At 36.6% G+C, this 21,237-nt stretch overlaps 2 protein-coding genes across 2 annotated transcripts; one reads left to right on the top strand and one right to left on the bottom strand.

The window, feature by feature from the left end:
- Nucleotides 1–3,839: 3,839 nt before the first annotated feature.
- On the top strand, nt 3,840–5,765 carry LOC137730676 (transcription factor MYB36-like). Its single transcript, XM_068469643.2, has 3 exons — nt 3,840–4,057; nt 4,203–4,332; nt 4,560–5,765. The coding sequence occupies exons 1-3, from the start codon at nt 3,922–3,924 to the stop codon at nt 5,452–5,454; spliced, it is 1,161 nt and encodes a 386-aa protein (XP_068325744.2). The 5' UTR covers nt 3,840–3,921; the 3' UTR covers nt 5,455–5,765.
- Nucleotides 5,766–12,103: 6,338 nt separating this feature from the next.
- Nucleotides 12,104–15,497, bottom strand: LOC148690198 (uncharacterized). Its single transcript, XM_088687212.1, has 8 exons — nt 15,435–15,497; nt 15,076–15,219; nt 14,627–14,821; nt 14,427–14,535; nt 13,815–14,210; nt 13,439–13,619; nt 13,224–13,293; nt 12,104–12,631 (listed from the first exon to the last, which is right to left on the bottom strand). Exons 1-8 carry the CDS (start codon nt 15,495–15,497, stop codon nt 12,104–12,106), a joined length of 1,686 nt encoding a protein of 561 aa, XP_088543338.1.
- Nucleotides 15,498–21,237: the final 5,740 nt, after the last annotated feature.

Genomic DNA, 21,237 nt, shown 5'->3' with positions numbered 1-21,237 from the left:
CAACAAAAAGTCAATTAATATGCGTGGATGAGCTTTTGTATGCACAATTGTTACTCTGTTAGAGCCAATTGAATTCGGGATTAGGCTGGTTTAAGCTCTCTCCTTTTTGCACCTACAGATATAGAATCGGAGGTAGCTAAAAGAGGCTTCACACGCTTCAACAAGATGTACAAGTTAGTTACTCCTGCTCGATGTTGTATTTGATTACGTTGGTTTTTCTCTCATCTGAGCATGAACAAGAGTGCTAAAAGAGGAGGCAGCTCTCCATTTACACATCATTACTGACAATACTTTTAGGGCTCGTAACTTGGATTAGATTGAAGTGTATATATCTATACATATATATACAGTGAAAAGGCAAAAAATGTGAAGTTTTCAAAATGAAATATTGAGATAAAAATCATTCAAGGTATGTTGAGTTAAGGATTAGGGCTAGTAACTTATAAAATTCAAGGTATGTTGAAAGTAGATGTAAACGATTTATCATTTGAAGAAGATTAGATAATAATGAGTATTCCTGTCTTGATCCCTTCAAATGAAAAATCATTCACCTTGTACATTCAAAATATCTTTATTTTTTTTATCTACTCAAATATAATCTTAAATACCAAATCCTAAGAGCAGAAGGGCCAATCTAACTAGTCAAATTCATTTCAAAATATACTTTAAAAAAAGTAAAATGAGCTAGCTAGCACCAACCAATAATACCATATTAATATAAGCAGTGCGAGTCCATGTCTATCCTGTTATTAGGACCACCTTTACCAGCTCGATTACAATAGTTTTAACGAAAAGGGTTGGTCTTCTTGATGATGAAATGAGACCTTTATTTCTTCATTTTTAATTCTTTCGTTTTTGCTAGGGGATGAAATTGCAGTGTCAATGCAAAGATCCTAAAGTCTAGAGAAAGACAAGCAGAAGCTTGTTTTCTCTCTCTCAAAGATCCGAGTCCATTTGGTGATTAAGAAATTAATATTTTGAGGGATTGCTTTTTGAATTTGATAGTTTCCTCTTGTTATTTCTACGTGGTTGGGGTTCTCGACCTCCCTCTTTCTCATCCTTGATTAACAAAATTCATTAACACATTAAAGTATATATGTAGCAAAGGTCAATCAGTGGTATATTTTAAAAAGGGTTGAAATCCCTATACAACTTTTTATTTTTTATTATAATACTAATCGTATGGCCCCTATCCAACTTTTATCTTAGGTCTTTTATTTAGGTAACAAACTCTAAGGGTTTTATTTGAGTATTTTTTTCGTCATATATAGTGAAAAATAATAAGAAAACAATAAAGAGACAAGCAGAATGTTTCACTTGATCAATGCTATAAGAAAACTTTCTCCTCTTATTTGTAATTTCCCATTTGTAAAAGTAGGACACGGTAGTCAAGTTAAGCCCTTTTTTAGTTCAAATAGATGGGTTAAGTAGTTCTGCTTTTTTGCTAGTACTTGTGCAGATGTGTGTAGGGTTTTGGTGGAGATGACACAAGTAATTTCAAACTTGTAGATCTGTTTTAGCTAGCTTAATTATGATACAATTAATCTTTTATATATATATATATATATATATATATATTTTTTTTTTTTTTTTCTTTTAAGTCCAAGGGCATGGACTTTCCAACACCAGTTGTAAGAAAACACTTAATTGTCACTTACAAGTCAAACGGGATGGATATAATCAGGCGCCATCTTCTTTGTCACTCTGAAAATGCGACTCTTATTTTTCTTGGCAAGATTTTGAAATCCAATCCGTTTGTTATGATTACTAAGTGGTACCCAGCTAGTTTGAAATGCCTAAATTGTTGCTGAGCGATATGCATAGTAGTTTTTTTTCTAGGACCTTCCATCTGCTATTGCATCTTCAATTTGTTAGCAAATCAAGTGGGAACCAGTCATAGAGAAGCAGTAATGCATAAACAATAGTACAGTATTCTCAAATTCATTGAAAGCATTTGTCCCAAAAAGAATATCATAGGTAAATAGACAAATTGGATATAGTTCAGAAAAAATAGATCATCAAAGACAGATAATTCTGGCAGGACAAAACTAGTTTAGGAAGTACATAAAGTGGTAAGAAGAACTCTACCTTTTGCATTTTATATGAAGTTTGTTTTTTTCCTTATAAATGATGATCTACTGTAAGGGGTGAGGAATTTGGACTAAGTCATACAATAAGTTAGTCATTATAATTAGATATCGAACTTGTCATCTATGTGAGTTTAAGCAGAGATATCTTGTAAATAACAGGTGAGAAAATACTGCTATAGGCCATAGTTCAAGTGACTACTCACAAAATTAGATACAAAAGGAGGCATTAGCGTAGGACGAAAAGGGGTTTGGGGGGGGGGGGGGGCACACCAAGCGACACTTTTTTTTTTTTTTTTGGCCATGCCGTGAAGTGAATTGTGTCGTATGACGTTGAGTTTCTCGACCTTTTACAAAAGGAGGCATTAGTGTAGGACGAAAAAAGGGGGGGGGGTGCACCAAGCAACACTTTTTTTTTTTTTTGGCCGTGCTGTGAAGTGAATTGTATCGTATGACGTTGAGTTTCTCGAACCTTTGCCTTAGGATTAGTTAGTTCTAATTCTCGATGGGGTTTTATTATGATAGCTAACGATGAAATTGTGGCCTTAATTTCCTTGCTTAATTATTTTTTTTCCCATTTTTATACAAGTGATATTGGGAGAGAGAAATTCATTCACAGGACATGCAAGAACAAAAACTATTTAAAAAAAAAAACAAACAAACAATAGTATCTATGCTAAGGAGGCTATTAACCATTTGAGTTACAAGCTTTATAAGTACTTTAAACAGAAAATTTATAAGTTTAAAGTTCCCTATATGTTATTGGTTAGAAAATAAATTTAAACAGATTTTTAAGTTTATGGCGCAGTTTGGTTGAATAGGTTTCCTAGTTTTCTCTTATATCCAATTAGGGATTGCACTCCAAAAATCTCATTCTACACTCCTCACAAGTGTATTTTTCTTTCCTAATATAGAAAGTTTGGAATGTAGAATGAGATTTTTCGAGTGCTAATAACAATTCCCATCCAATTATTACCATTTGATATTGCAAACCCTAGAGACCTTACAAGAAACATGGTGTTCTCTAAAGTTACACTCAATTTGGGTCATAATAGTCGGCTCAATCACAGTGATTATGGGGCTTAATCCCACAATTACCTTTGCCACCTTATATTTTACCGTATTAAATTGAAAAAAAATTGCAGGCAACGTTTTCCACAACAACTTTTTATACTTAATATAACTGTATATCCAAAAAAGCAAATGTATTATAGCGCAGTTCCAAATGTTTATCTTGGCACTTGAAATTCAGTTCCGAATCTTTTTTCCTAACATTGCTCTTACGCAATGAAAAGAAAAAATAAATAAATAGAAAATGGACTGCGTAGGTGCTAGGGTGGCTTAAGAATGGAACATTTCAAAGGATAGTAATTACAAACGAAGGGGATTGAGGCTTCTTCTGACCATTACCCTGTATTAATCATATTCAAATAATAAACTACTACAACAAAAAAAAAACAATGTGATTTGATATTGAAATTGAAGAAATCTGTGCCGTACTTTGTCCAGTTGCATGTGCATTGTTAATTATATAAGATCAAACTAATCCAAAAAAGTAAGAGAGAGAGAGACAGAGACCTTGATCAAAACTAGCTTTTTTTGGTCATGATCATACCCTAGCCAGAGAAGACAAATGGGTTTGAATAGTGAGGAGAGGGACGCATGAGAAGACCTTTCTGTCCTCATAAGCATCACATCATCCACTCTTCCTAACTATAAATCTGTCTTCCTTCCCAATTATTTCCTAACCGTGTCGACAGCCTTCTTTTGGTACTCATTCTCCTTGAAGATCCTAAAAAGGAAAACAAGAAATAAAGAGAAAAGATCGATCGAGATGGGACGAGCTCCATGCTGTGACAAGGCCAACGTCAAGAAGGGACCATGGTCACCTGAAGAGGATGCAAGACTTAAGGCCTATATTGAAGAGCATGGTACTGGTGGCAATTGGATTGCTCTTCCTCAGAAAATTGGTACGTACACAAAACTGACGCAATTGTTGATACACTCTAATATATACGCATCTGTATGATAATTTGTTCTTAGAGCTATTTTGATTTTTTTTTTTTAAAAGTTGCACACCTATTTCAAAGCTCCATTTGATTTGACCTTTTGCAGGGCTCAAAAGATGTGGAAAAAGTTGCAGGCTGAGATGGCTCAACTACTTGAGGCCCAACATCAAGCATGGTGGATTCTCAGAAGAAGAAGACAACACCATCTGCAGCCTCTATATAAGTATTGGCAGCAGGTATAATTTAATTTCCCCCAAGAAAATTTAACCTCAACATGTTGTCTCTTTTTCCTTGTTCATGATACTTTCCCAATACTAATAATTGATTATACTCCAAGCTCCAAGATAGCAAGGGCACAACGCATCAAATAATTCAATAACACAGATCATTAATCTAACATCCTAGGGTTTTCTTAGTTTCTTGTTGGTGTCTAACATGTTGATATTCGATCCTTTACTTTTAGGTGGTCTATAATTGCTGCCCAATTGCCTGGAAGAACTGATAATGATATAAAGAACTACTGGAACACCCGATTGAAGAAAAAGTTACTTGGAAGGCGCAAACAGTCCAATATCAATCAATCTCCGTCTGATCAGAGTCAGGATCACCAGCTCAAGGACGCTGGCAACACACATGCCTTAAGCAGTTCAGCCCTTGAAAGACTTCAACTCCATATGCAGCTTCAAAGCCTTCAGAACCCTTTTTCTTTCTATAATAATCCTGCACTGTGGCCCAAGTTGCACCCTTTGCAAGAAAAGATGATACAGACCCTCCGTTCCATGAATGATAATAACCCTATGATGCACCACCGTGCTCTCACAAGTCCTCTTCAACCAGCTCAAGAGCAGAAGGGTAATATCAATGATGTCCATGAACAATTGCAGCTCACTTCTGCCTCTATCTTAATTCAACAAGAATTTGCAAAATTATGCAATCACAAAAATATGGATGAACCGGAGAATCCTTTGAATGGCATGTCATACTCGGACGCCCCCTGTCGTGCTTTCATCTCCACAAGTAATCAAGTGGACTCAACTATTGTGGCGGCAAAAGCCGATGGTGTAGAGCAGTTAAACAGTGTCGGAACTCATGATCATCATCACCAGGTTAATTCGAGTTTCCAAGGTGAATTTGGTGACGTTGTTAACAATAAATGTTTTGGTCTTGCAGCACAACAGGAAGATGATCAAATAGCTGAATTTGATTGTTTCAAAGACATCAATGTCTCCAAGGGCAGCTTGGAGTGGTGGGCTAACGAGTTTGACGCCAAATCTGCCTCTTCAAACTCCTGGGATTCTATTTCTGTTCTTCACTCCCAAGGGATGTTTCAAGACTATGAATTAGGTTATAACATGTAGTTACGGATAATAGAGAGGAATAATCTATATAAACCACATTTATCGACCATATTGTGGACTGCATCATTAATAGGAGATCAAAACACCAAAAATACAAGTGGGTTATACTACTATTGATGTGGTCTGCAATTTGGTTTATAGATGTGTTCAAACAGTTTTATTGAATAGGGAATTGGGTATGGTAATTTTTCAGGGGGTCAAAAGATGATAACGGCAAAGACAAGAATTAATTAGTTGATATCGATCATAGCCTGCATGTTTTGTAAATTTGTGTGAAGAATAATGTTAAAATCGTTCTTATTGTCTTGCTAGCTCAATTTTTTTCACGTGAAGTTTTAAGTTCACGCTCGAATTGGGGCTCCAAGGAATGCCCTTGACATAATAGAAAATAGGGTAAATTATGTTTTACATCCACACAGCACCCCCCCCCCTCCTTTCTCTCTCTTCAAGCTTGGGGTCAATTGCAATCTCATATAACATCGTTAAAACTTTTCAATCTCATACATTAATTATTAAGGAAAAATACTAATGGATGTATTAATAATTAATGTATGAGATTTAAATGTTTTAAAGATGTTGTATGACAGTGAAACATTTTAAAGATGTTGTATGAGGTTGCAACTGACTCCAAACTTAAGGGGGTAAAATGTAATTTTACCTTTTTTCATTAACTAGGCAAAAGCCAAACTTGCACAACATGAGAGAGCCCACGGGAGGGGCCAACATAAAGAGCAATCAAATATAGTTGTATCGTTATTTTCTTCCCTGTATACTTGTTATTCTCAAATGTAATGGTTAGTATTACTAAGGGTATATGTGTAAAGTGTTAGTTCTGTTAACACTATAAATACCAAGTGTATAACTAATTATTGTTTAATGAGAAATACATGTATTTTCAGTCAAAGAGTTTTCTTCCTTTCTAAGCTTTCTCTGTAAGCTTCTATATGGTATCAATCGCCCTCTGCCTCCCCGCGACTTCGATCCATCCATTTTCCGTCCGCACTCTCTAATTCTTGCCGCCATTTTCTCTTTGCTTCTCTAATTTGTGTTCTTGTAAAGCTGCATCAATGGCCTCTCCATCGGATTTTTCTCATGAGTCGGTGCAGAATCTAGCCCCAATTTCATCTTCCTCAAACCCTAACTTCTCAAATTCGTACACTTCTCTTACGACTCAGAATATTGGCCGTATGGTGCCGATCAAGTTGAAACGCTCCAATTATCTCCCATGGCGTGAATTGTTCGCTCTGATTTTCCGTCGCTACAAACTCCTTGGCCTTATTGATGGCAAAAACCGTGTCCTTCAACTCTACTTCCAAATTGTTCTCTCAATCCTGCTTTTGAACTTTGGTATGAGAAAGATCAAAATCTTCTTATTTGGTTAAATTCCACGCTCTATAAGGAAGTTATTCCATTTACGGTTGGGGTTTCATCATCTCATGAGTTGTGGATCAAGTTAGAGCATCGATTTTGGGGTGTTTCTGATGCACACATTCATCAATTGAGATCTCGTCTTCAATCTTTTCAGAAAGGCTATTTGTCCATCTCTGAATATCTACAGCAAATCAAAGAAATTTATGATTCCGTGATTGCTGCTAGATTCCGATCATCGATCGTGATTTGATTGCCGTTACGTTTGCTAACTTGCCTAATGACACCGAGTCATTTATCGACTCCATTATGCTTCACTTCTCTAATACAACACTTGATGAATTGCATGGCTTGCTTTTCACCAAAGAATTGTCCATGTCTTGGCGAAAGAAACTTGCCTCTTCCACTGCCACAGAACCATTTCATGCTTTTTCGCTGTATTCTTAGGCTTCTCAGGCTCCTCTTATTCCTACACCACAAGTATTTTTTGCTTAGTATCATCAATCATAATCCTTTTTGAAGCATAACTGTGGTAATCGAGGCAATAACTACAATAGTTGAGGTCATACCTACCCTAATCGTGGCAATCATGGCTCAAATTCCAATTCTAGAGGTAATCACTCCAATCACCGTAGCAATTCTTATGGTTCTTGTTCTTTCAATCCCTCTAGTTATCATGTACAATGTTAAATCTGTGGTTCCACAGGTCATGAGGCTATCAACTGTTATGATTGTATGAATCCTGACATTACGAATGATATCCAACATTCAATCTCCCAGTCCCTATCATGGAGAAGATAAAGTGTATATCAAAGATGGTAAAGGTCTGTCCATTGATCATATTGGTCTCTCTTTGCTGTATGCTCCACATTCTACTTTTAAATTGCACAATGTCTGACATGTACCTCAAATGCAACACAATCTTCTTTCTGCTTATCAGTTTATTAAAGATAGCAAATGTTCATTGACTCTTGATATTGATGGATCCTATGTCAAGGATTGTACTATGGGGAGGATGCTTTTGCGAGGACTAGTTAAGGATGGTTTCTTTCCTCTTTAAAGCTCCTCTACCTTTTGTCAATCTTCAATCTCTTCTCTTACTGCATTAGTGAGTAATAAAGCCTTTGCAAAGGTGTGGCATAGCAAGCTCGACCATCATTCTTTTGCCATTTTCAAAAAGGTACTCTCTACTACTCAACTACGATTTCAAGGCAAATATGCAGTGGATTTCTTCTGCATATATTGTGCCTTAGCTAAGAATCATAAACTTCCATTTGGTAGTACTAGTTCTATTTCATCAACATGTTTAGATTTGTTGCATTGTGATTTGTGGGGACCCTCATTTGTGTTGTCTGTGAGTGGTTATAAGTACTACTTACTCATTGTTGATGATTTCAGTAGGTATTGTTGGTTTTTTCCCTTGAAGTCTAAGGCAGATGTGTACTCCACTTTTGTACATTTTCAGTGCTATGTAGAAAACATTCTTGGCAATAAAATCAAAGTTGTTCAATCTGACTCAGGGGGTGAATTTATTGGAAATCAGTTTCAATCTTATCTTAAGTCTTGTGGTATTCTTCAACAATTCAGTTGTCCCTATACCCCTGAACAAAATGGTTGTGTTGAATGTAAACACAGACATTTAGTTGAAAATGCAAGGACTTTGTTAGTTCAATTTTAGGTCCCTCATCAATTTTGGGTTGAGGCATTCTCCACTACTGTCTATTTGATTAATAGACTTTCTATATTTGGTATTTCTCAGTCTCCGTGGGAACTTCTGTTTCATATTCTTCCAGATTATTTAAGATTGAGAATATTTGGTTGTAGCTGCTTTCCATGGCTTAAACCCTACATCTCTTCTAAATTGGACAGTAAGAGAGTAAACATTGTGTTTTCTGGGGGGTATAGTGTTCAACACAAAGGGTATCGATGCTTGGATCCCCTTACTCAATGCATTTATATTTCCAGACATGTCCTCTTTTATGAATCAGAACCACATCTACATTTCCTCAACCACATCTACATTTTCTCCTTTTAGTCTTGAATTTTCCATTCCTCACTATGCTCCATCTATTAACCTAAGTCCTTCATTGTCTACTTCTACTACAAGTCTTTTTCTTCAAGATGCATCTTCCCTACATAAAGATCATGTTTCATCATCTAGTGTAGCTTCCTCCAATGCCACAGTTTCTCTGAATGTCACCAATATACATCCCATGATCACTCGATCTAAGGCCGGTATCTTTAACCCAAAGGCTTACATAACAACCAAGCATCCCTTACCCTCTTTAATTGCTCATGTCCCAACTACTTATCTTCAAGCATCCAAGTTTGAACACTAGAGACATGTTATGCAATAAGAATTCAATGCATTGCAGTCCATATGTACTTAGTCTTTGGTGCCTTCTGTTTCTAACCAAAATGTGTGGTAGGTTGTAAGTGGGTTTTCAAGATCAAAACACATCCAGATGGTGGTATTGATCTCTATAAGGCCTGACTTGTAGCCAAAGGCTTTCATCAACAAGAGGGTCTGGATTACAAAGAGACATTTAGCCCTATGGCTAAACCTGTCACTATTAGGATGCTCTTGTCCTTTGCTGTGCAAAATGACTGGTTTTTGAATCAGCTTGATATTAGTAATGCATTCTTCCATGATGATCTTTAAGAAGATGTCTTTATGAGTCAACCTCCAGGTTTCAATGATCCACAGTTTCCAAATCATGTTTGTAAGCTCAACAGGTCATTCTATGGTCTTAAACAAGCTCTTCGAACTTGGTTTGACAAGCTGTTCACCACATTACAATCTCTTTCTTTTCAACACTCCACCTCGGGTACTTATCTTTTGTGCTTAAAGTCCCTGTTTTGGTTATTGTTTTGGCTTATGTTCATGATATCTTAGTGACTGGATCCAATTCAAATGTCTGCAAACTCTTCATACAGAAGCTTAGTTCCATTTTTCCAGTTAAAGACATTGGTTCTCTACATTACTTCCTTGGCCTTGAGGTTCAAAGAACTCTTGAAGGTTTATTTCTGCATCAAAGTAAATATTTACTTTAATTGCTTCAGAAAACCAAAATGAAAGGTGTCAAACCTTGTTCAACTTCTCTGAGCATCATCAAACTTGATTACACTAGATCTCTTCTATCAGATCCCACAGAGTATAGGTCTATCGTTGGTGCCTTACAATATTTGACCTAGACTCAACCTGGTATGTCCTTTGCAGTTAACCAAGTTTGTCAATTTATGCATGCTCCACGGGAGCCTCATTTGCAGGCAGCAAAAAAGATCTTAGGATTTCTTAAAGGTTCTCTCACTCAAGGTTTATGGTTCAAAAAGGGGTTTGTTCATCTCTCTGCCTTTTTAGATGCTGATTGGGCAGGTTGTCCATTTGATTGAAGGTCTACAAATGGTTATTGCATTTTTCTAGGATCCAACTTGATTAGTTGGAGTGCCAATAAGCAATCCACCGTTGCTCACAGTTCAATTGAGGCTAAATATATGTCACTAGCTCACACTGCTGCAGAAATTACCTAGATTTGCAAAATTCTTCATGATATTGATCTGCCTCTTCTTAAAGTTCTTGATTTATGGTGTGATAACATTTCTGCTATCTCTTTGGCCTCTACTCTCGTGTTTCATGCTTGTACTAAACACATGAAAATTGATTATCATTACATTAGAGAACTTATTCTTGCTCAGTTGATTAAAGTTCAATATGTCTGCGGTCAGGATCAGCTTGCAAACATCTATACTAAAGCCTTGCCAAAACACAGATTTCGGTATTTGTAGTCCAAGTTTCCACTTGGTTCTTCTCAGCCCCAAATTAAGCTTAAGGGGGTGTAAAGAGTAATGAAATATAGTTGTATTGTTATTTTCTTCTCTGTATAGTTGTTATTCTCAAATGTAATTGTTAGTATTACTAAGGGTATATGTGTAAAGTGTTAGTTTTGTTAACACTATAAATACCAAGTGTATAACTAATTATTGTTTAATGAGAAATACATTTATTTTCAGTCAAAGAGTTTTCTTCCTTAGTATTACTAAGGGTATATGTGTAAAGTGTTAGTTTTGTTAACACTATAAATACCAAGTGTATAACTAATTATTGTTTAATGAGAAATACATGTATTTTCAGTCAAAGAGTTTTCTTCCTCTCTAAGATTTCTCTGTAAGCTTTTATACAACAGACACCAAAAGAACTCAAAACCACAAGGAAATAGGGAGAAAATATAAAAGATGCTACTTCAAAAGCTAGAGGCATCAAATCTTGCTCTTGCTTTAATTAGAAGTTGTTTCTTGTGGACATGGTAGACCAACCTTGTTTAGTACATACACCAACGAACATGGAGGCCTCTCCAACCAAACCAAATTGCTCTTCCTCATATAAAACTGTGACCAAAGGAGTGTTCTGCCATATTGGCTGTTTTTGGAACCCAAGACCAACGACAAACTTGAAAGGCATTCTTAAACTCCAGGATCTAAAAGAATAGGAAAAATCTCCCAATTGCCATCTTCCACTTCTATCTTCTGCCACCTATAATATTTGGTTCTTTGCAAATTTACAACCTTCAAGCACTGTAATGCCTCAGCCATGATAGCACTAAAAGCTTTAATGCTCACACTTTTAGCCCCAAAGGAAATTTCCAGTTTGATTATGAATTATGTCTACCATCCTGCCATCGTGGCTCCATTTCGCCAACTCTCATCCACATTTAATTTGACGCTTAGGTGGGTTGGAGGTTTCTAATTGACAGCGAGAGGTCTGTGACATTCTGCCCTTTAATGACTCACCTTTTGTACCTCCTTGGTAGAAATAAAAGTTGAAGAAGAAGCAGATATTGCATGTATCATATGGGTTGGTTGTTTGATTGATTAACTTTATCATTGATGGGAAAGGCACTGCCTCACCAACCCAATTCCAAGACTTGACCTGAATTATCGCTATTGACAACTTTTGCTACCTAGACGTGCAAAGCAAGTGTCCCATCTTCGCAGATGTCAAACTAGTAGTGGAGGAGGACAATCGTGGAGTTGTCATGTGGTGCTTTGCAAGTGACTTTAGTTTTTAGCTCATCAAAGTGGACTTGCAAAAGAGAATTCTTGACTGGAATAATTGTGTATTTCATTGATACGTGAAGGACAAATATATACAGTTGACATGCATAATGAACTCCATAGAAATTGGAGTTGACTTCCTAACTAGGCCAATACATAAAAAGCTAAGTATACAAATAATTAGGGATTTGTTTCAATTGAGATCTCATTGATTTGTCAACACTCCCCCTCAAGTTGGTGCATATATGTCACTCATGCCCACCTTGTCTAAGAAACTTGAAAACTTATGACTTGAAAAAGCTTTTGTGAGAATATCTGCGATCTGATCCTTCGTTCTAATTAATGGTACTTTAATTATTTTTCCTTCCAATTTTTCCTTGATAAAGAATCTATCAACTTCAACATGCTTCATTCTATCATGTTGTACCAGATTATGTGCAATGTCATGGGTGGCTTTATTATCACACAATAATTTCATAGGTTGATCATTTTTAATCCCCAAATCCTGCAATAGATGTTTAAGCCATAAAGTTTCACATATTCCAAGGGCCATTCCTCTGTATTCGGCTTTTGCACTGGAACGGGCAACCACATTCTGCTTTTTACTCCTCCATGTAACCAAGTTACTCCCAACAAATGTAAAGTAACCTGATGTTGAGTGCCTATCATCAACCAAACTTCCCCAATCTGCATTAGTATAACCTTCAACTCCAAGATGGTGATTTCTTTTAAACAAAATCCCTTTTCCTGGACTTCGCTTCAAATATCACAAAATCCTCATCACTGTCTGTATTCATATGTTGCTTTCCAGGATCATGTATGTATTGACTCACTACACTTAAGGCATATGCAAGGTCCGGTCTTATGTGTGCTAAGTACATTAAACAGCCTACTAACCTTTGGTATCTCTCTTTGTCAATTGGTACTTGATTTGGATCAACAAAAAGCTTTAATCCTTTCTCTAATGGTATAGATACTGGCTGACAAGCTGACATGCTGGTTTCATGTAACAAATCAATTATGTAATTTCTCTGAGACATGAAAATTTCCTAATTGCTTCTGGATACCTCAATCCCTAAAAATATTCCAGGGATTCAAGGTCTTTCATCTCAAATTCAGTAGACAAGTATCTTTGTAAGGCTGCACGTTCTTCTGGATCATTTCCTGTTACCACTGTATCATCTACATACACAATAAGTGCACTAAGCTTCCCATTTCATCTTTACAAGAGCAAAGTATGATCATAGTTATTGTCTATAACCAAATGCTCTCATTGATTTTGTGAATCTTCCAAACCATGCTCGGGGGGATTGCTTCAAACCATACAAGGATTTCTTCAACATACACACCTTTCTTTTGTGTTTATCAAGAGTATTAAATCCTGGTAGAAGATCCATATGAATCTCTTCTATCAAATCTCTATGCAAGAAAACATTCTTTACATCGAATTGCTGTAAGGGCTAATTGAGATTTGCAGCCAAGGACAACAAAATTCGAACTGTGTTAATCTTGGCCACAGGTGCAAATGTATCTGTATAGTCGATTCCATATTTTTTTAGTGTACCTTTTTGCTACTAGTCTTTCCTTGAAGCAATCTATCATCCTATCAACTTTGTATTTCACAGTATAAACCCATTTGCATTCTACAGATTTCTTACCAGTTGTCAAGTCTGTGATCTCCCAGGTAGCATTCTTCTTCAAAGACTTCAACTTTTCATTCATTGCTGCTTGCCAACGTGGATTGGCTAAAGCCTCATGCACATTGTTAGGAATAGATACAATAGATAATTGATATACACATGACTTGTTTGAGTCTGACAGGTGACTAGTAGACACATAATTACTTAACAGGTATAACACATTAGGCTCAGGGTTGGGCTTACTCACCAATTACCTAGTTTTGCACTTATGATCAGCTTCGTAAGTGGGTTTAGGAATACCTTGGTTGACACGGTTAGGGAGATGACATGGTGGTGGTGGTGGTGCATCTGGAATCAAAGGCGATTGATTATGGTTATTGGGGCTCAAAGACAGTGAGGCCAACTGCAAGGGCAATGAGGAAGCTAGTGGTACGGAAGTTGGCAGTGATTTGTTTAGCGACGTAGGCTCGTCTCTTTCAAGGTTTTCAACATTATTTTCATGTGAATGATCACCACTTTTCTCCAATGAATTACCACTTAATTCCAAGTTATTTGCATTATTTTCATGTGAATAATCACCACATGTCTCCAAGACATTACCACTTAATTCCAAGTCATTCACAACATTATTTTGTTGTGAATGGTCACCATTTTTTTCCAAAACATCACCACTTGAATCCAAACTATTCACAATAACTGTATCCGGAATAATACAATCAAGAGTTTGAACTTCTATCTGATTCTCCCCCTGAAGTGAAGACTCGAGAATGTCCTAGTACATATCATTCTCATGAAATGCAACATCCACAGTGACGAACAACTTTTTCATTGAAGGGTGATAACATCGGTATCCCTTTTGATGTAAGGCATACCCCACAAACACACACTGCAAGGCTCGAGGTTTAAGCTTACTCCTTTGCTGCTTATGAAGATGAACGAATGCCACACAACCGAACACATGAGGTGGGAGATTGGGAACTGCAAGAACATTGACATAGGAGGCGAGATGCTGAAACGGTGTCTGAAAATTAATGAGATATGCAGCTAAAACGAGAGCTTCTCCTCGATAGGATAATGCGCGGAAGACGAGCCTCAAGCAAGGAAGCACGAACAACTTCCATAAGCTGACCGTTCTTACGTTCTGCAACCCTATTTTGTTGAGCAGTGTTTGGACATGTAGATTGATGAACAATACCATGATGATCAAGAAAGGCATGAAGCTCATTGTTCACATACTTGCAGCCATTATCACTCATGAGAACCTGTATTTGTGACTTATATTGTACTTGCACCATTTTGTGAAATCGCTGAAACAAAGAAGTAACTTCATTTTTGGACTTCATCAAACAAACCCAAATCATATGTGTCCAATCATCAATAAAAGTAACAAACCAATGATCCCACCAAATGTAGCAGTTTTACATGGTCCCCAAACATCAGAATGGATTATCATAAAAGGAATGAAACTTTTAGTCATACTGGGTGGAAACGAAGTACAATGACTTTTAGCTAGTTCACAAATAGCACATTTAAGTCCAAGTCAACGATGACACAACCAAACCTCCAAAGCTTTATTCTTCTCCCCCTGAGATCTTTCCACTACAAGAGCTTGAGTCAACATTCCGGTACTGTTCGATGTCAGCTCCGAGTAGTAGAGCTTGCCCTTCCTAATACCATAACCAATCGTCATACAAGTCCGAATATCCTTAAAATCACAAAAAGGCCAAAATATCACAAAGCAATGTAAGGTGACGGTGATTTGTGCAACTGATAATAAATTATAGTCAAGGGAAGGAACAACAAATACGGAATCAAGATTAAGGGTATTAGAAAAGGAGACAGTGCGTTCCCTAATAATGGGGACAACATACCATTGGCAACACTCATGATAGTTTTGGTGGATGGTTTTAGGGTTTGTACCTGTCCAGAATCACAAGTCATATATTCAATAGCACCAGAATCAATTACCCATGTATTATTCATAACAGATGCAGAAACCTTTAAAGCCTTACCATCGTTATATGTATGTTCAGAAGCTACCTTAGTTTTTGCAATCAGTGCATGAGTTTGGACTACTATTGCGCTGGATGAATTTGCTGCAACGTGTATGGGTGATTGATAAGGTTGAAACTTCCAAACAAAGGTCCTATAAAACAAATATAGACAAAAAAACCAACAAATTTCCTTTTTTACTTTTTTCTTTTTTCTATTTTCTTCCTTCTTCCTCATTTTATTTTTGTCTTTTTTTACTTTTATTTTTTATTTTTTTTATGTTTCTTTACTTCTTCACCCATCCTTCTTCATCATTTTCTTTTCTTCAAATAACAAGCTTTTTTCCTTTTTTTTTTTTTCACGCAACAACACAACAACTTTTTTGCCTTTTTCTTTTTCACAACAACAAGTTTTTTTTTCTGTTGTTCTTTAAACAGCAACAAGTGGGTCACAGAGTTTGGGCACAAAAACTAAACATAGCGGCTAATCGAATCTGGGCACACAAAACAGATTCGCAGGTCGGAATCTGGGACAAAGTTCAGGCAACAAGTTGAATCTTGGTTCATTGTGGTGGATGCAAGGAGTGGCTCAGTGAACTCAGATCAACAACGACAATGTCGCTCGTTGGTTGGACGGTGCATTGCACAACTGGGTGTGCCGCTGGTAGTTCGGGTTCTAGGGTCAGCAACGATGACGTCGTTCGTTGGTCGGATGGCGCTACATAACTGGCTGTGTGGCTGGTAGTTATGGTTATCCGTACAGAGCACGGCCTCGACTTTATTTTTTTGTGTGTTTTTTTCTCAAAACCTAGGCTTTGGTGTTAAGAAAAGAATGATTGAATGGAATAATTGTGTATTTCATTGATACATGAAGGAGAAATATATACATTTGATATGCACAATCAACTCCATAGAAATTGGAGTTGACTTCCTAACTAGGCAAATGCATAAAAAGCTAAGTATACAAATAACTCAGGATTTGTTCCAATTGAGATCTTATTGATTTGTCAACAATTGCGTTGGTTGGAACCTTTACGTTTACTGTTAGCTAAGTCATAATTGCTGAAATCATAGGTTGTAGTAGCATGTTGCATTGTTTGATAGGAGTTTGGAGGAAGAATCTTGAGGAATTCCGTAGAGAATTCCAGCCTGTGCTAAGAGTGGTAAAACGGCAATAATGTTGTCCACATAGCTTGAAATTGCATTCCATAATATTCTCCAGAAAGCTGACATATGTGGAAATGTTGATGGAGTGTTGATAGACTCATATTGAATTGCATGATAAAATGATTGCAAACATCATACAAAAGGTCTATAAGTCGAACTTTCACTAAGGTGTTGGTTCACACGGAGCCAAACCTGTTTTTGGGTGACATTATGTGCTCTGAATGGGATGCCCCCAATTCATTTCATTTTGAGTAGTAGGGAGTTGAACTTATTCTTTCTTTTTGTGTGACATGCCCCTACTGAAATTCTTCCTGTCCTAAAACTCCATTATGCTCGTCAAAGTAGTCGTGTTGTCGTCGGAGTTATTGGCTCTGATAGCCAATGACCGAAGCCCAGTGAATGGTGATCGTAACTATAAAGGTCTTAAGGTAGTGTAATTCCTTGTTAGATAAGTTTTGACCTGCATGAAAGGCGTAACTATCTGGCCTCTATCTTGGGGACTGAGTTAGTCTAATGTTGCAGAAGCTGAAAAGAAAAGGGATGTGTGATTAGCACATATCCCTTTAGCAGAACGATAACCATTAGTTAGATTGTATTTTTAGTTGTTTCATGCTAAAGTGATTTAAACTTTTCAAAGCAGTAAGTTATTAGAAGAAAATAAACAAAAGTATTAGAAACCTTCCCTTTTTGTGTTTGCTAGGAAAACCTAGTCCTTGATCATGGATAGTAGTAGCAACTAGTCCATTCAAAAAGCATCCGTTGTGTGAGTCACCAAAATTGGTGATTGTTACGAATCGCAAGAGAATTGTTTTCTTGAAGCATCACCAAAGCTCCGTCTTCAGGATCTTTTGGTTTTTTATCGTCGCTTATGGAAGAGGTAGCTAGCTGAGGGAATATTAGTTCACTCTAAATGAAAGTACCAATTATTGGAAAAAAATTTTGAGCGTATCTTCATTAGAGGCCACACTCATCAGAATTGGCAATGATCTCAGACAAAAGGAAAATGGATTTGATTGGAGGGTGTGGTTGAATCCAGGTTGGACTACTTACATATATCTGGGTAGGAGAATTAAACATTAGTGTAGTTCTAAGAAACAAGTGTGTATGATGTGTGATACAACAGAACACACCCTGGACGAATAGCCTATGAAAGTGCGTTAAGGAGATGAGTTCCCATGGACGATTCTACGCATCGACGACGGTGTGTATGCCTGATAAGCCTATGTTAGGCATAGAGAGTATGTATATATTGGAGAAGATGAAGAGTACACAGAAGGTGCCTTGATAAATACCCATGTTGAAGTATTTATGGAAATCTTGAGATTCTTTGTGGGGAGAGTAATGTCAATTAAGTTAGGAGACTATTAGAAGGGAATCTAGAATAAGATATCTAATGATCTTAAGATTATGATTACTTATGGTACACACCAATCCGTAAGGAATTCTAAGAATATAGGAAACCTGGCTGATTTTATAGCAGTTCATGTTTCCGTATCTTGCGAAACAAGGATGGTCAATCTCAGCAAATTCGATAGACTTGGCCACTACTCTGGAACCTCATGGTGGCAGCATCATTGATCCGTCTATGTAGTTCCATGATGGAAGTTGTTGATCCCATAACTAGACTTCTAAGTATGCGTATTATGATCCGCTTTACTCCAGCCATGAAAAGTCATCATCGTACAACAACAATTCGATTTTGTGATAAGCAGGTGATCCGGTTTGAGGCTAAGCCTGCATAGATCCCCTACAATTTGGTCCTTTTTAGGGTTGGGAGTTCTTTGTCTCCCTCTGAGTGCATGGTCGTCGAATCGGCATCGACCTCTATAACGTCAACAAAGTGAGCTGGGTCTGGCACATGCTCGTGCTGTCTCCAACTGTGAACATGCGTGGCACATTGGGGCACTCGGGCACTCGCTCCGAGCCATCAGATGTACTAGGCTGGTTGCTAACTCGACATCGACTGCTTAGGTACCACTGGGTACCTTTATTGTTGGGTCACTCTGACCCGAAGAGGAGGCAAAGTAGCGACTGTTGGTTATTAACCATGCGGCATTTGTGGAAAAAAAAAATTGCTACTATATTTCACATATTTCCAACAAATTTTCACAAATTTTAGATATTTCGTACAATTTTCACATATTTCTATTATCTTTACAAATTTTGGTATTTTCCTACAATTTTCACATATTTCCTATAATTTTCACATATGTTTACAATTTTTTGTATTTTTCTACAAATTTCTAACAAATTTTCTGCAATTTTCACATTTCTACAATTTTTAAAATTTCCCTATTTCCTTACAAATTTCACAAATTTCTAAAAGTTTCACAAATCCCAAAATTTCACAAATCCTTAAATCCAACAATCCTAAAATTTCACAAATTCTTAATGTTGTGCAAAAAATTGTTATGCTTTAAATTTATACTCGCAAGTGCACAAATCTATTTACATATAGAGGACTATAAGTATGATGTTGAATCCACAAAGATTGTATGAAACTGATAAAAAGCTTATCAAACCTGATTTACTTAGTAATAATCTAGCTAGTTGGATAAAAGTTGTTTTGTTGAACAAACTAATCATATAAATATGAAATTTGCAAAGAGAATAAATGAGATAATTAACCAAGGTATCAGATTCCACTCCTATTAATCTATAAATTCCTAATTATTTATTTGACAATTCCCAACTCACAAAGTGGCATTAATCAAAGTTAAATTCTTCTTCCGCTTAAAGGTATGAATTTGAAGCATCGCATGCAAACTAATAATCATTGAACTACATAAGATTAAAGCATGCTAAGCATCCTATGTGAATAATAATATTTGAATGACACATGATCAAAGTAATTCATAATTAAGAATTACAAAACCAAGCATGATTCAATGAAGTTTGGCTTCAAAACTATCAAGAATGCATGACATTAAAATGAAATGAACAAAAATTTCCTTTAACCCTTTGAAGTAAGAAGCATAGGCATTAAGATCATTAAGGGCATTGAAGAGATAAAGAAAAGAAATTTAAGTTATGAAGTTTACCCACTCATAGTAACGAAATACATAAACTAAAATGTTTAAAAGACATGGAAAGAGAGATAAAACAAGGGACAAATTGAAATTATAGAATGACTCTCCTCGTTTCCTATAGCTCATCTCTATTATAGGAGAGCTGGAAGTGCAAGTCTTGCAATTATTTGGCAGCTACAACTTGATTGTAGGGGGAATTTTTTCCTCATTTTCTTTAACTTCCATCACTTCTTGTCTACACACATGGATGACTTCCTCCTTCTTTTACCATCTAGTCAACATTCACTGTATGTTATTACTCTCCCTCATTGCTCTCAACTCATCTTCTATTCATAGAGGCTAGAAGTACAACTTATGCATTTATTGGGCAGCTGCTACAACTTTCTTAGAAATGCTTTAGTGTTTTGAGCACATAGTATGCATCTGACTGAAGGTCATAAACTACAAATTTGAACATCTGTAGGTGGGGAATGCACTGGGAACACTATAGAGCTTAGATTGGCACCAATTTTGTGATGGAATATAAAGACATGTGGCAATAGGGACAGTGATGAATGCCATGTTAGAAAATATTGTTAGAAAGATTTAGTTAGAATCTGGTGGGATTTGTTGGAAGATTTGGATAAGATTAGCTAGGATTTGGCTAAGATAGCTATGAGGGGCTACTTTGTCATTAAGTATAAGGACCTTTATAAAGCAACCGACTGTAATAACTTTCATATGCTTTTCTAATACAAAGTTGTATCTTTCTGCAGTTTCAATCTTCTTTTTCACATTTCTTAGTTTTCTGGTTTTTTTGATCTCTTACTTTCACAAGAGATTAAATTTTTGCTGTTTGTCATAGATCATTCATCATTGTTAATATGGTATCAAGAGCCAGTGATTCTACCGTGGATTGGTGAATTTTTTTTTTTCTGGAGGGTTCATCCGCGGCGCTGAAAGTTTGCAGCAGTTCTTGCAAATTCGAGTTATGTTCTTGAGGCATGTGACTAGTTTTCTGAGCTTCAACAATGGTGTTGATCATCTGTGTAGCGGATTCAGGTGAAATTTTTCAACTTTCGTTGACAAAGTTATATGGGATTTCTGGGTTTCCTTTCTTTCTTGGTTTGAGTTTGTGAATCTATAATTGTTGATTGCGGCATGAATCCATCTATAATTGTTGATTGCGGCACAAGGCCATCTCTGTTTGTTGACTAAATTTTTCTGGGTTTGGTGTGTTTGGTTTCTGCAATTTTTCAAAGTTCTTGTTGAATATCTTCTGGATTGTTAAGATGACGTTTGCTGGTGTAAAATTGAGGGTCTTTTGGGAATGTTAACAATCAAGCTCAATGATAGAAATTTTTCTAAATGGGCGTTTCAATTCAAATCAGTCTTGAAAGGGTATAAATTGTTTGATCATTTTGATGGCTCGGCTGTTTGTCCTCCAAAATTCATCATTGATCCTGATCGTGGGGTAACTAATGATATTAATGAGGCTTTCTTGGAATGAGAAACTGTTGATATGGCCTTGTTTAGTTTACTTCTTGCTACTTTGTC

This window comes from Pyrus communis, chromosome 16 (genome assembly GCF_041283825.1).
Source record: "Pyrus communis isolate YQ-2024b chromosome 16, ASM4128382v1, whole genome shotgun sequence".
Taxonomy (NCBI): domain Eukaryota; kingdom Viridiplantae; phylum Streptophyta; class Magnoliopsida; order Rosales; family Rosaceae; genus Pyrus; species Pyrus communis.
The sequence above is the reverse complement of the archived record's forward strand: the minus strand, read 5'-3'. Positions and strand labels throughout refer to the sequence as shown.